This window comes from Liolophura sinensis, chromosome 8, assembly GCF_032854445.1.
Source record: "Liolophura sinensis isolate JHLJ2023 chromosome 8, CUHK_Ljap_v2, whole genome shotgun sequence".
NCBI classification, from domain to species: domain Eukaryota; kingdom Metazoa; phylum Mollusca; class Polyplacophora; order Chitonida; family Chitonidae; genus Liolophura; species Liolophura sinensis.
In genome coordinates, this window is record NC_088302.1 from 23484224 (window position 1) to 23499615 (window position 15392).

Sequence of the window (15392 nt, forward strand, 5' to 3'; positions counted from 1 at the left end):
CAAAGTGCCCACAGACAGGGAAGTGTGGTATTGGGTTTTCAGTACTGGATATAAAATTATGCCAATCACTTAGAGTGTCTGATAAATTGTCGGTCTTCACATGTGAGTTATTAGCAATCCTCTGTTCTTTACGCTGGCTTGAGGAATATAGACCAGTGAGGGCTGTGATATTTTCTGATTCACTTGCTGCATTGCAGGCAATTAAGAATTACTCTTGGCAAACTGTATCTCCCGTGATTTTGGAGCTATTATGGTTGATAACCTCGTTGTACTTTCAGGGCATAGAGGTTTGTTTGGCATGGGTACCAGTCCACGTCAGAATAGCGGGTAATGAAATAGAGGACAAGGCTGCAAAACAAGCGCTACTGCTGAGTAATATATCTGTCTCTTACACGTTATCATGTAGAGAGATGTTCAACGAAGTTAAGTCACACTTCTACTCGCTTTGGCAGAATGAGTGGGATACAATGGATAATGGTCGTTTTTATTTTCAATTTCAGCCTTCTATTTCCAGTGGCTATGTAAACCTATCTCCAAGACGACACGATGTCTTATTTTTCAGATGCCTGGTGCCTTATCTCTTAACTTACGCCTTTTCAAGATAAACTGTCACCCAACTGGCTGGTGTGATTTTTGTGATGTAGATGAGTCCGAAGTACATTTTTTTGTAAGATGTCCCAGATATAATGTAATCAGAACTCAAATGTTTGCAAAGCTATCGCATTATGGTATTTTTCAGTACACATTGCAGGCAGTTCTATGTCCTCCACGAAACAGAGTTAAAGTTTTCAATGAAGTGGCGAAGTTCATTGTTAATTCAAGGCGATTTTGAGTCGCCCCAACCCTCATCCCGTTTATTTGAGGGCTGTCTATAGTAACGTAGTATAGATTTACTCTTGCTGTTAGGTGTGGCGTGCATCATCGTTTTTCAGGGCTTGGAAAACGCCAAATTTATAATTTCACTCACTCAGCCATACAAACTTACACTCAAGAAACCAGTCTGTTAATTTTAACAAAAAGTCTGTTGTCTGAGTGATGCCAGAATGTATTCTGTTATTATAACACAATATTTTCATAATATCCTGTTAATCTAATAGAATGTTCGTCTTGAATTAATAGAATATGTGTGCTACATTTAATAGAAAAATCTGCTGTAACAACAGAATACATTTTAGCATCACTCAGATAACAGATTTTCTGGGGTTTCTTTTGAGTGTAGTGATACCTTTGGCAACGAAAGCTAGGCTCAGTGGTCAAGCACAAACTCCGATTTCTGTGTAAATTTTCATTGCATGTCTTTAGAGTATATAGGCCCTATATATAGGCTTAAGTATTCCTCAAGTCAGCATGAACGCCGAGCTATTGTACTCCAGCTGGCTGACACGCCGAGTTGACGTGACTTGTGAAATGCCCAGATTTATCCTAATCTAATCCAGTCAAGGATTAGCCACACTCAAATTCTCATAGATAAGAAGCAGGTATGTATCCGAGCAGCGGACGCGTGGAATTTTCTCACGGGTATTGACGATGTACATAGTCAAAAGTACCCGAAGAGAGAAGACTACAGAATATAGGTTAGAAAGGTGTCCAACTGATCAGTGATCGAAAACTTCAAATGCCTGTTTCTTTATTCCACTTGACGGTAAAAGGTTCAAAAACTGTAGGCTATTTGAATGTATTCTTTTATTAAAACAGTAATGCTGCGTCATATTCAATATAATAATATCCATCTTTATGTTAAATACATTAGAATATATGAATGTGTGCTATATTTAACAGAAAAATCTGCCACAATAACAGAATGAATTCTGGCATCACTTAAGCAGCAGACTTTCCGTAATTTTAAGAGACGTTTATGAGAGCATAAATGCGCCAGGTATGAGTCTGATGGTGGCAGAGAGTCAGTGCTAACAGGAATGTCAACTAGCGTGTTGGAGCTATACTCCCAGCTTCTACATGTACATGTAATAAGTATACACCACTCTAGATATCTGCATGTACCTGGCACCACCTTTGAATATGAAGTGTGAATCAGACTGGTTCTTCACCAGTGAGGTCGCAGGCTCGAATCCAGCTATCGATCTCTTTGATGTGAGACTATTATAAAAGCCGTTTGCGGGGCCTCCGTGGCTCAGTTGGTTAGCGCGCTAGCGCTGCGTAATGACCCAGAAGTCTCTCACCATTGCGGTCGCTGTGAGTTCAAGTCCAGCTCATGTTGGCTTCCTCTCCGGCCGTTTGTGGGAAGGTCTGCCAGCAACCTGCGGATGGTCGTGGGTTTCCCCCGGTTTCCACCCACCATAATGCTGGCCGCCGTCGTATAAGTGAAATATTTTTGAGTATGGGGGAAAATACCAATCAAATAAATAAATAAATAAATAAATAAATAAAAGGCGTTTGCAGGATACCTGGCGAAGACAGGTGGTTTAGTTGGGCTTTCCGGCTTCATTAGGCGTACAGCTCCAAACATTAAACCCCAAGTGGATAAACATACTGTGATGAATTGTTGCGATGTCTAGCTGTTTTTTTTTTTGTTTTTGTTTTTTTTTTTTTTTTTTGAGTACGGCGAAAAACACCAATCAAATAAATAAATAAATCAATCAATAAAAAAAATAAATAAATAAATAAATAAAAGGCGTTTGCATGATGCCTGGCGAAGACAGGTGGTTTAGTTGGGCTTTCCGGCTTCATTAGGCGTACAGCTCCAAAAATTAAACCCCAAGTGGATAAATATACTGTGATGAATTGTTACATGGGACCCGATATCTAGCTGTATGGTGTGCCCTGTCTTATCAAAAAACATATTCATAGAGCTTGTCACACACCATCCATTGTGTGACTGCAGTTTTGACACCTTGTAAATTTAGGGACATATTATTACGGAGACTTATGACATGCCTTGTTTGCAATGTCATCCGGGTATAGAGTTTATGACACTGTTTTAGGGCTTTATTTGGAGTTCTATAAATCACTCAAGATCGCCATGGTCGTCGGTGGTATACATATTGCACACAGTGCATCCCTAACTTAGGTATGCATTTAATATACATGTATACAAACGATTTTCAGTAAAAGTTTTCAAATTTATATATTACTTCTTCAAAATGATAATGCCTCACTTATTTTGTTGTTTCATTGTTTATGGAAATAATGGCCATCTGAATTTTTTATTAGCTGTCATTTTTCATGACTTCATTTATTCGCTCTGACAATGATCCCCTCATGATTTCCTTCCTTCATTATACAGTATGTACAGTATGTAAATTGTAATAAATATATGACCACATTTATTAATTAGCACGATGAGGTTTTAAGGTCAACGAATCCCATTACTAGGAAAAATTGAATTGGCCAAAAATAAATCCCCGTAACAGAGTCAATTATAATCATCGCATGATTAAACTATTATTATAGATTTGAAGTTCGAAATTTCTTTCCATTTACCCCACACTTGAACATGGATTGAACGCTTTCGTTTTAGTTTTTCTAGTTTTCCTCTTCTTTTCATAATTTATTTGCCCTTATTTTTGAACCGAGATAGCTACCCGGCCAACATGGAGGACAATAAAAATAAACGCAGCCAAAGAAACAAGACAACCAATGGAAAAACGGCAATTCGGATCAACGAATCAGTAAATCAGACAATTAGCAAGTCCATTTTAAAACCAACTTTATAGGTGCATTACATAAGTCTCTGACTTTATCAGACATTACCATTGCACTGGTATAATACAAATTCTTTTTGTACCGTTTTCAAAACGTGGGTTGGTTATAAACAAGCCATTAAAAGTGTAGCTGCTAACATGCTGATTTCCTGCATGTCCTGTACACGTACATGGGCTTTACAGCGATGAGGTAGACACTCGTGCATGAAGCTGCCCTTGGCAGAACACGGGCTTTCGTTGTACTCGTTGGCAGTAGCGGGTCGTGGGCCGTTCGTGTTGCCGGGGGCTTGTGTGTGTGTATACACCTCTCACATCCGACCACGCGTGTAGAACAGGTAAAGCCAACACTCGTGATTCTGAATACGCAGATGAGCCATGCGGATATACAGGTAGTCAGCGATCCATCAAAGGCCTGTGCCTGATTTTTGAGGTCTCTAATTCATCAGTTAGAGAGAAAGAGTGTTGACATTATACGTATGTGGGTCCCCCCAAATTATATTTTACATACTGACAGTGAAGCGTTAAAGATTCAGGTAAGACTCTGTAGTGTTATTCATATACAGATTTCTTGGCTTATAGTTTTAAACGTTTTTATATCCAATACTGATGCTTTTAATTTGTATGTTATTGTCCAGCAAGTTTGCAAAACTATGTTATACGTCAGTTAACAGGTTTGGAGTCTTTTCCATGACCTAAACTCCATGTTTGATTACTGTACAGTGGACACTTTGATTATTGTACAGTGGACACTTTGATTACTGTACAGTGGACACTTTGATTACTGTACGGTGGACACTTAGCGTTAAAACGTTTAATAAATGCATTCAAATTAGTTCTGATCAGTTCAAATCAAATTGTTTTTAACTTAAATGACTAAATGAAATGAGCATTTCAATTAAATTTTGTTCATGATTATATCTGATTATATCAGCTGGAAGCATTTCATGTATCATATATTTCTTTGCAGTTACATAGGCTATATTATGACACTCTGTAGCTTATATTGACCTCTTGAGGTTTTTTTTTCTGGCCAATTGCTGGTTCACCAAATAACATATTCTTGATGCATTTTTGCCTAATATCTAGGCCTATACATAAATGTAGTGAAAGCAATTATACGTCTACAAAGGTTCATAATTATCTAATAATCATAATGTATAAATCGTCAGAAATTTTCATCGTTATTTGTCACTTAGTTTTAAATCTGTATATACGGTCTAAACATTATATAAACTTTATACACGTATTGCAAATATGGATTATTCGGTTGAATCATAACAAGAAGGCATGCATGATTCCTACTTAGATAAAATCTTAACAATGGTCCCTGTCTAAACTAAATATGGAGATGTGAGGGGGTGACACTGGTCTGCGTTCAGCAACACATCTCTGAGATGTTATCAAAGATCGCCTTTACGTCAACTGTTCATACCAGTACTTATGTAACGGTACAAGTTTATGCTACCTAGGTCGACATACCGTTCACGCTGGGTACCACAGAAACGACGACTAGACTTTAAAATGCTGACAAAGGTTAAACAGTATATAAAAGATACAATAATGAGAATATAAGTACGTTATTTAAGGTTTTCACGTTGGTTGTTTGTTTTTGTGGAATTTACGACGGTCTCGTTTAGACTCGTCATTGGGATATACGATCGAAGGCTGCCATTTGAGCTGAGATGTGCGACTGTCTCGACTCCGATATACACTGGGCGTGTCTGTATCAAAGGGAACGGGTCTTATACACACGTTGTGTGTATGGCAAAATGTCATACGGTTGAGGCCCCTTCGTGATTAAGGTCCCTATACTGACATGGCAGGATTCAGTATATCCGTGTGACCGACTGTAACATTAGGTACGTGTGTACCTGAATACTACATGCTCCTTCTGAGCAAAATGATGCATGGCGTCGTTCAACATTTATTATTGACAATCACCGTGCTAAGGCCGGTTGGTTTATTGAAGAAAAAGATAACACCATGAATCTTAATATTAGACCCGTTGGACCAGTTACCGTTACAACACACTTCTCCCCTCCCACTGAATTTCTCTAACACGTCATTAAAGTGTATTTATTAAGGGACGGGCAAAAGTTGAGGTTTGCGGTAATTTTTGCTTGCTGTCTCATTGCGCACGATTTGTTAACTAGATGACTCCCTCTCACGACCATGTTGGGTCTCCATGGAACTCCTTAGTTAGAGATCCAACATGGCCGCGAGTGCAAGTCATCTAAGATGCAGCTAAACATGCAGTTACCTCCTCTTGTCAGTTTTCGTGATTTAAGGTTTTATTCTAACTGTTCATGCAAATGTTTAAATAGTTGCAATTTAAACGGCCCCTTGTAACCCTAATGTTGCTCTTATAGCATCTAACATAAAATCAAAGCACATATATATATACCACTTCTCTGATGGCTTACCTTTCATCTCGTGATGCTGTAGCTTATTGTTTCACGCGTCGTTTACAAAAACTTGCAATTACGGACAATATTAAGATAACACCTGGAATCAGGTGATGCGTGAAACACACTTTGTCTCATCATCGCTTTGTCTGTTCCCAGAGCTAAAAACCAATCTGGTCTTTATCAGCGTAATTATAGTATACATAACGATCCATTACAACAATGAACCTATATCCCACAGTGCCTGATAAGTCTGATTACACGCTGATCGCATATAGGCCTATACTCTTGTCTGAGACGTCTTCGCCAATTTGCCGCCATAACATACTGCACTACAATCTATGCTGTACGTAACCTGCTCAGGAAGTGTAAATGCTAAATTCTAAAGGATATACATCAATCTGCTACTCACTTCTATTTATCATGTTTATACATATGTTAACCATTATATGTGCAATGAAATAAGAAGTTCTTATATTTTGACTTCCGGGAAAATTAGTATGAGTAAGGATAGCGTAATATATGCCAAAGGCTGACAAGCCATTGGCAGACAGACCATCTCCATGATCATTGATGTCGCAAACATGTCAGGAGATTTGTCACGTGCCAAGGGAGGTGCGACGTTTTCCCTCGCACTGCTAAGTCTCCCCAAACAGGTATCCCTCCCACTGTGTCCGGTTGCCTCCACATTGCGCCCAGTTTCCCGCTCACTGTGTCCGGTTTCCCTATACTGTGCCCGGTTTCCCTCACACTGTGGCCCCTTTCCTCCAACCACAAACAAGACCGCCTGGATACAAACGAAATACTCCTCCAGGGTATGACGTAACATCAAATAACGCCAGTCAGATTCGTACAGTACAGAACATGAGCCATATTTATCAAACGTCTTAAAGGAGAAAAAAAATTTAAATATCAATCAAATACCATTGAAAAGAGTATGCATTTCCTCGCAGGCGCATGCTATAAAAATTCTAATGTGTCACTCAAGGTGATAAATTATAAATAAAGTCCGTGCCAACAGGTGACTCCATTTTGCCTAAGAACTAGTCCTGAAGTCTTCTGTGTTAGGAGGAGAGTTGCCGTCGGAAACCACCGAAGTGCAGTTCGTACATTTCCGGTAGAACTCTTCTTCCCAGAAAGCAGCGAACAGTAGAGTTCGTTTTCCGCTTGACGATCGGGAAACCGGAATGTTGGACGTAAGTTCCGAGTTTACACGAACAAGCCGGCAGTTTTAAGGACTCTCACTGGCTGAGAGGCAACGCGCCCCCAGCATAAATTACAGGGTGTTAAAGGTGGAGGACGCCATGGACTTATTCAGGCTTTGCAAAAGCCTGAAAAAAACAATCGCAAAATTATGCAGCAGGCACCACCAGATAGAAAAAAATGTGTTCTTTTTAACCTATAGTGTCATGTTTTTAAGTTTTCTTCTCCTTTAAGACTTAAGTCAAAATGTCAAACACAGTTACAATTAAAACGTTTTGCACTAGGAAGTTTAAAATGTGTACCTTGACTCTTTACTTTTTACGCCCTTGAAATTCATAACGGAAGCCTTAAGTTGATAGATAAATACGGACCCAGGTCTTTATTTATTTAAAACTGAAATAAATTTATTTATTTGATTGTTGTTTTTCGCCGTGTACTCAAGAATATTTCACTTATACGACGGCGGCCAGAGTTATGGTGGGAGAAAACCGGGCTTGAACCCACAGCGACCGCAATGGTGGAATGCTTCTGGGTATAGCACCGTGCTCGCGCGCTGACCACCTCGGCCACGGAGGCCCCGGAATTTAACTAAATGAAAGATAAAATGTGTAAATGTGGATACTTTTGTATGTCTTTCTTGAATTACTTCTGCAGTTAATATTTATGAGCTTATAAATTTATATGTACATAAACAGTTACGTATAGTTAACCACTTGAGTATTGTGGAAGCTGACAGATATATTCCCGTTATAAACATACAAGTACAAGCGATGCACGAGTGATACTTAACAAGCTTTAAAATACTGTGGTTGTAACATTGCCAGTCTTTTTTGTATACCACAAACGACATGTATACATTTATGTAGGCATGAGATTTAACGTCGTACGTCACAAGTTTCAGTCATTTGACGACGAGGAGTCATCAGGCGTGTGTTCACATACTGTGTTTTCTTGTGGCTGGGCGAGTCCATGCCACCAAAGTGCTGCCATTGAAGTATCATGCCGAAGACACCGGGCTAACCAGTTATATTTCCTTGCTCTAACCTCTGAGCGCTGAGCGCCAAGAGCGGCAGCAGCAAGTGCCATTTTTAAAGTCCTTGATATGACCCGATTAGGTTTGATCTTGGGTCTTCAGGCTTGAAGATTAACCATTTGGCCACCGAAGCGATCAAATGACATATTCATATAGATATATACATGTACTTGTAGATATCGTACTCTATATTACTTTCTATCCTATACAAGTTCTATAACACATGCATATGCTCATAACAAATGAGACCTACAAACTTGGAATATTATTTATTGGAAAAGTTTAAAACAAATATTTTATAATATTTTAACTGTGAAATTCTTCTATCATGCCGAAGACATAAGACATGACACCCCAAGCACCCCGACTCGTGTTTGATTGGGATTTCCCGACTTCGATTTATTTATTTATTTATTTATTCATTTATTTATTTATGTATTTATTTATTCATATATTTATCTGATTGGTGTTTTATGCCGCACTTGAGAATATTTCACTTATACGACGGCGGCTGATGGTGTTTATCAAAAAAAAAAAAAAAACACTGTCGACCAAAAACACCGATTGTCTATTTTGCATGTTGGATGTCTAAATTCTGACTAATATAGTCACTACAACATTTGTGCGAATTGTGCGATTTGTATTTGAACTTTACTATAGACATTTGGCTGTCACAGTGTGTCCATGGCAATGACAACGACTGACATACAAATGCCAATATTCACGCACCACACTTGGATCGAGGGTATCCAGTGTCATATAAAGCATTCGTCCTATTCATCGGACAAGCATCACATTGTTTACACAGCAAACCTCGTGTATGGTCTCAATCATTTTTGTCTGGTGATTTATCGGTTCAATATTTATTTACGTGACTAAGAGAGATTTATGCGCACACTTATGTCCGGATAGATGAAAGCCTCACGTAGTGAGACGTTTCTATATATACATGTGTGAATACATATACCTGCAGTGTGAGGGTATTTAAGCTGAGATTCACGTTCATCTGCATAAAAATTAATCCTGCAGAAACATTTTCTTGTTAATTTTTCAGTCGTTGTATATTTTCTTTGAACTGTATATAACACGGCCTGAATAACGTATAAGCGTTGTCATAATCCGATACCGAACAGCACATTTTAAGTTGTACTAATTAATTAGTAAACTTCACTGGACCAAACACAGAAGTAGAATACAACTTCGCCTTATTTTTTGAAGTGTACCTGTGTGTTACATACGCAGCCCGTCTCCTTCCTGTCACTGTTTAACCTGCACGGCCTGTATCTCAGCATACCTTTATTTACTCTAGACATTGGGCTATCACGCTATTTAAACTGACCTGCTTTTTGGGGCGGAAGTCGAGGGTTATAAATCGCCCACTTAAGCGCATTTATCTGTGTCGCGATCCAGACGTTATGTATATTACAGATACGACAAATTAGAAAGGACTAAGTAGTAGAAAACAAATTAAGAAATCATAATTAACAAAAGTATAAAGAAGGTCGACTCTTCTTTAGTCTTTTCCAGATGATACGTGGTGATAGTTTTGAGCTTTAAGGCATATCGGAAGGCATTATGTATCCTGGCTATAAAATAGTACATAAAACGGATGAAATGGACTAAGTACCATATTATTATTGTGTCGTGGACGTTTTCATGAAGAGTTGGAAGGAGTGGCCAAAAGGTTGCAAGGTTGTTATTCGTTGTAGGAGAAATGGCCACGGATGCATGAGAAGATTAACATGTTCGGCATGCGCATCAATTTGCCGTAAATAATCGAGGCGTGTTCTCTGCATATTTGCTCTTCTTTTTAACTTGTTTTATTATTATTATTATTATTGTAGGGTTTGACAACCTGGTGGAAGGTAGGGGGAGTAAGCCTAGGGTAGACTCCCTAACGATGTCCGAGGCGGGATTAAACAGTCACTAGCCCTGCATGGACCGTTGGTCAAACACACCAGACGTCTCATTACTGTTGACAGTGTGCCGGCAAGCCTTCTTGTCCACACCGAGGACCTATAGACTTGGGAACACAATAAGACCAGCGTCAACTTGTCACATTTTACTTCAATGCTGGATCAAAAGAGATCAAAAGAGCGCTGTCTGAGACTTCAATTTCCTCGTCTTCTATGGGTCTAACAGTGCGTCTCTTGAATTAACAGACCGGCACAACTAAGTCTCTGGCTTAACTCCTCTGGATCTACGTTGTAAGTCATCAAACTTCAAGCGTATTGGGTCTGTCTTGTATGACGTTAGCAATAACTTTGCTTTCCGCAAATCGTACCCACGTGTGACATTTCGCTCGTGTAATGGAATAGCAATCACAGACCATTGTCAAGGCCCCACAACAACAACAACAACCACCACTTCAGCCTTGCACGGTTACTGCATTTCCTGCGTGTGCAACAAAGAAACTGGAATGTCAGTGAAACTTTCTCGGGGCATTACACTGTGCTACGCTACTTCACTTCCAGGGGTGGTTAGTATGAAGTAATATACTCAGTGTGACGTTCATTTGACATCTGGCTGTGGTTATTTGACGTTACAGTCATATTAAGATGACTTTTAGAATGTGGTACAGCTAACTTTACTGGGTAGTGTAGAGCCATATATTTGTGCAGGCGTTTATCTCACAATTAATTCTGTGAAGATGGTGTGTGGAATATGGTACATCGTGATGTTGTCAGTGCCTTTGTCTGTCACAGCAACATTCACGTTTCAGGGAACCAAGACGGCTGAAATCCCATACCGCGCGTCCAAGAACAGGTCCCACGCCCTGTTCACCATAGCCAACATGACTCAGCCTTGTGGGTTGAGAACAGCCGATGAGAATATATACGACACGTTGTACTATATAGAGAAAAACGCCAAACTGATAGAGTTTGAGCTGAGTGTGGCAAACTACACCCCACCCACTGCGGATGTGGACTCTCTGGGCAACTACAGACCGTTGTACTGGGTCCGTGCTCCTAGTAAGCACGGCCAAACTCTTCTCATGTTGTCCTTCAACTACGACATCCTCTCCCTGACCATGCTGACAATAGGCGTGGCGCCCCTCAACGTCAGTCTGCTCGACTCACCCCCTGGTTGTTTCAGTGAACTCCAGGACAGCGAGAGGAATGACCTGATCAGACAGTTTCTTCTCAAGGGTCTCACGACGGAAAGGGATCGTTTGTATACCTTCCAGGAGCAATACGTGTGTAATCAAATCATTCAAAACATCAGCGGTTACGCACACTTCATGTACCACTGCTGTCGGTCAGGGGCCGACGGGAAAGTCATCTGTCTGGAAAGACTCCGTGACGTCTGGATTACCGTACTCTATATCTGCATTACCCTGGTCAAGCTGATGGTTCTGCTCTACAGCCCAGTCCTCGTCCCTCAGTCAATGTACAAGGTCAAGTACATGGCCGAGGAATATGTCGTCAAACTGACAAAGAAGCCACCGGTTAAAGTGTTTATCTCCGAAAAAGAAGATGCTCCAGTGAAATACAAGAAACGGCTCACACCATCAGATATTTTCCCCTGGCGTCAGTTTCGCGAACTCGTCGAGACGCTGCCCCGCGACGAGATAGTCGACTTAAGGGCACCGGAACTCCACCTTCGCGTGCAAACCAAGAGGCTCTTACCTGAAAACGAGGCACCGACCGGGCTGATGCATTTACTGTACGAAAACTTGATTCGCTGTAAGCTGCGTCACATCGAACCATTTACCGAATGCTGTGGAGAGAGTATATTTGGTCCCGCCAAAAATAACTTGGACGAACGTTTTACCTGGCACCATTGCTTGGTTAAGTTCATTCGGATTCTGCTAATGCTGGCTATAATTCCAATTCCCTACTTTGCCAGACTGGCCGTGTATTACATATACGAACAAGCAGAGATTCTTAGACGTCGACAAGCCATCAATGTTTCCAATGTGACCGAGCCATACAGTTTCTTTCGCGGAAGTCTATTGCAATACCTTCAACCTTCTCATCCTATATTCATAACCATGTACGTGTTATACTTTCTCGCTGGATTTATTATTATTTTTGCTAACAAATCCATCAGATTGCGCTTCCGGGACGTAATACAGGGCTCACTACGAGACATGAGTAACGTATCTCACCTGGAAACTTTCTCGAAGTGTTTACGCTTGATCATCTGGCCTTTCAAACGTCTTGGGATTCTTGGACTGGTTTTAGCACCCTTTTACTGGGCGTTCATGGTCCCGCTTTCCGTGATAGGGTTCGTCTTCTATTGCGTGCCTACTATATACATGTCATTTCGGCTGGTTTCCTACTCCAGGAACTACGTGGTAAAGGCCCCGGAAGATGTAGACAAGATCGAGAAGCTTTCTCTTCGCGAACGTCTGGCAGAGGTAAAGAATAAATTCTTGAGGAGGTTCCAGATGAAGCCAGAAGTGCCCAGGGGAAGCGTTTCTGAGTCAATTTCTTACCTGGCCCTGCCCATGTATTACAGCCGGTGTCAGTTTCTCAGAGAAGTCGTGTTACAACTTTTGGTAGGACTCTCGTGTCTGGCCCTCCTGTATGCCATGACGCTTCTCCTGATGGAATGCGTAACTCTCTTCGTGGAAGTCGTGTGTTTTACGTTGATGGGTATTATCGTGAACGCTGGTTCGACGTTAAAATACGTCTCCCTCGTCTTCCTCGTTGTTCTGTATAGTCACGACTGCTACAACAACGTCTACAAAAACTATTTGGAATTCAACAAGAATATCGTGGAGGATATGATGAAGCGGGTGGATGATTTACAGAAAGTTGCCTGCTTACCATCCAGTGTTCAGGAAAACGTCGGGTTCAAAGTGAAACCGGTGGACGAAAATCAAGAGATAGACACGGAATTAAATTATGATAAAAAGAAGCTCCGATGGCAAGTGGGACATCTTCTTCTCTTCCTAGATTCGAACGACACGCCGAGGATCCCTCTGAAGCTATTCCAGGAACTGTGCAATGTACGAGTCGCGGGATGCCCGGGGCCCGTTTACCTCAGTCATCTTAGGGCCACAGGGAAATTCATGAACATTATTTTATTTCTCCTCTTTGTCATGATCGTCGTCATGGCGTTTGGGGAAGTCTACCGGATTTCATCAACCAATCAGATGATGGCTACTTTAGCCGGTGGCTTTCTGCCGTGGCTGTTCAAGACAGTTTGGATATCCAAAGCTCAGTCGCTTAGTCTGAACACGATCAGTTTCAAAGGACAAGTTGATGAAACTATCAACAGTTTTAAACAGAACTGGGCGTTACATGACCTTATTCTGGAGCCCGATGTGCCCGAGGAGTCTACTCACGGCAGTGACAGCGAGGACGATTCCGTTGCGTCCTCAAACGAGTCGAAAAAATCTAAAAAGTCAGAAAAACACAATGACGATGACACAAAAGATAAAAATCCTGAGAAGGTTTCGGAAAAGGACAAATCAGGGAGCATGAATTCAAACCATTTGAGTCCTAATGACGCAAAACAGCCCAATGGTGAGCTGAAAAAAGCTTCCTCTATGACTCAAAGTATGTGCCTGTTAAACATGACACCGGAAACAGACCTGTTTGTGGACCTGTCTAATGTGGAGGGGGAAATGCTGTGGGTTCACGGATCACACGAGTCGTTGCCGTCCATAGAGTCTGCTACAATGATGCCGGATGGTTATATGAATGAAGATTACGTGAATGAGGTGTATCCCGTGTGAAACAAAGCGTCGATGTCACGTATATGTAATATTCCGGAGTTTTCCATTCCACATTTGTAATGGCTTACCCATTTCAGACAGCAGCCAGTCAGCAACAATTTTATATCTCTGTCAAGATTCCCAGTATTATTCCAGCAAGTCACCAATGAAATGTCTCCTTTCAAAGGATATAGCAAATGTTTCTCAATAGTCTGACCCATGTGTTCTAAAGGAATCATCGCTCTTTAACAAAATGACTTTTTATACATTTATTAATACTTGTAGTTAAAATGGGTGCATTTAGTGCCAAGTAGAGACAAAAGAGCTTATTTCTTTTAGTTTGAATGAGAAACTGGCTCCTTAATAGCAGTATGGAATACAAAAAATGTACAGTGAAATACAAAAAAAGTATGTATGAAATTTTCGGCTTTGCTCGTGCAATTTTATGGCGCATATAGACTACATGACAGAACAAATGGGTTATTAACGTCTAGGTTTTGGTATACTGAACCTGTGCAGGAAAGTCAGATTTTACCCTTCGAGCCAGTGTTTCCGAATCATATATGATATGCAATATGACCTCTGCAGAATGTAATAAATGTAGTAATGTGTGTATTAATATTACAAAATGCGGAATTCGAACAATGTGAAAAATTGTATGATCACCGTCCAGAATCTCTGCCTCTCTGCTTCATGATTTTATCTAAATCCGCTTCCCCGGGGCTATAAGGTCGTGTATTTGTTGTGTTGAATTAGATCGCCACGCTTCATATATGAACAGCTGTAATGAAAGTGCAACTGCATTTACCTATTTTATTATCGACGAATTTTACACTAACATGGTACACGATTTGAATACTGATTTCATTGATTCATCTGGTACATACCTTGCGAATTTCCAATATCAATGAAAACTGTTCACTGCTTCTCTTTGCATGACTTCGTCCTAATTTTTATATACTTTCTTGGGTCTTTGATGGTTTGTTTTTAACGTCGGTTTAGGAAATGGCCTTGCGATTACTGAGCTGGAACGCCCATATCGTTTGACGGGTGGTATACGAATGTCTGTTTCAGAAGCATTTGCATTATTTCACAACTGTTAAGCAGAAATAATCCTACAACCAGTCACAAGACCACAAACCAACCTCACGACAGTTCAACGCGTCTTACACATGACGTGAGGGACCACCTTTCTAGATATTGGGTATAAAAGGTGAAACTGGGCGTTGTCAGATTGAGCGCATGTTAGAAGAGTCAGCTGGATGTAGCGAAATGTATTAAACACCGACAGAGTGAATGTTTTTTTAGGTTGTCCAGCAACGTCAAATTTGTGTGAAAAACACAAATGCATTTATGCCGTGGCTGAGGTGGTTATCGTTCCAGTGCGGCGCAATGACCCAATAGCCTTTCACCAATGTATT

General features: G+C 40.6%; 1 protein-coding gene across 1 annotated transcript; it reads left to right on the forward strand.

Annotated features, from left to right (window-relative positions):
• The first annotated feature begins 10953 nt into the window (after positions 1–10953).
• LOC135473341 (uncharacterized) lies at positions 10954–14724 on the forward strand. Its single transcript, XM_064753190.1, has one exon. The coding sequence runs from the start codon at positions 10954–10956 to the stop codon at positions 13990–13992; it is 3039 nt and encodes a 1012-aa protein (XP_064609260.1). The 3' UTR covers positions 13993–14724.
• The last annotated feature ends 668 nt before the right edge of the window (positions 14725–15392 follow it).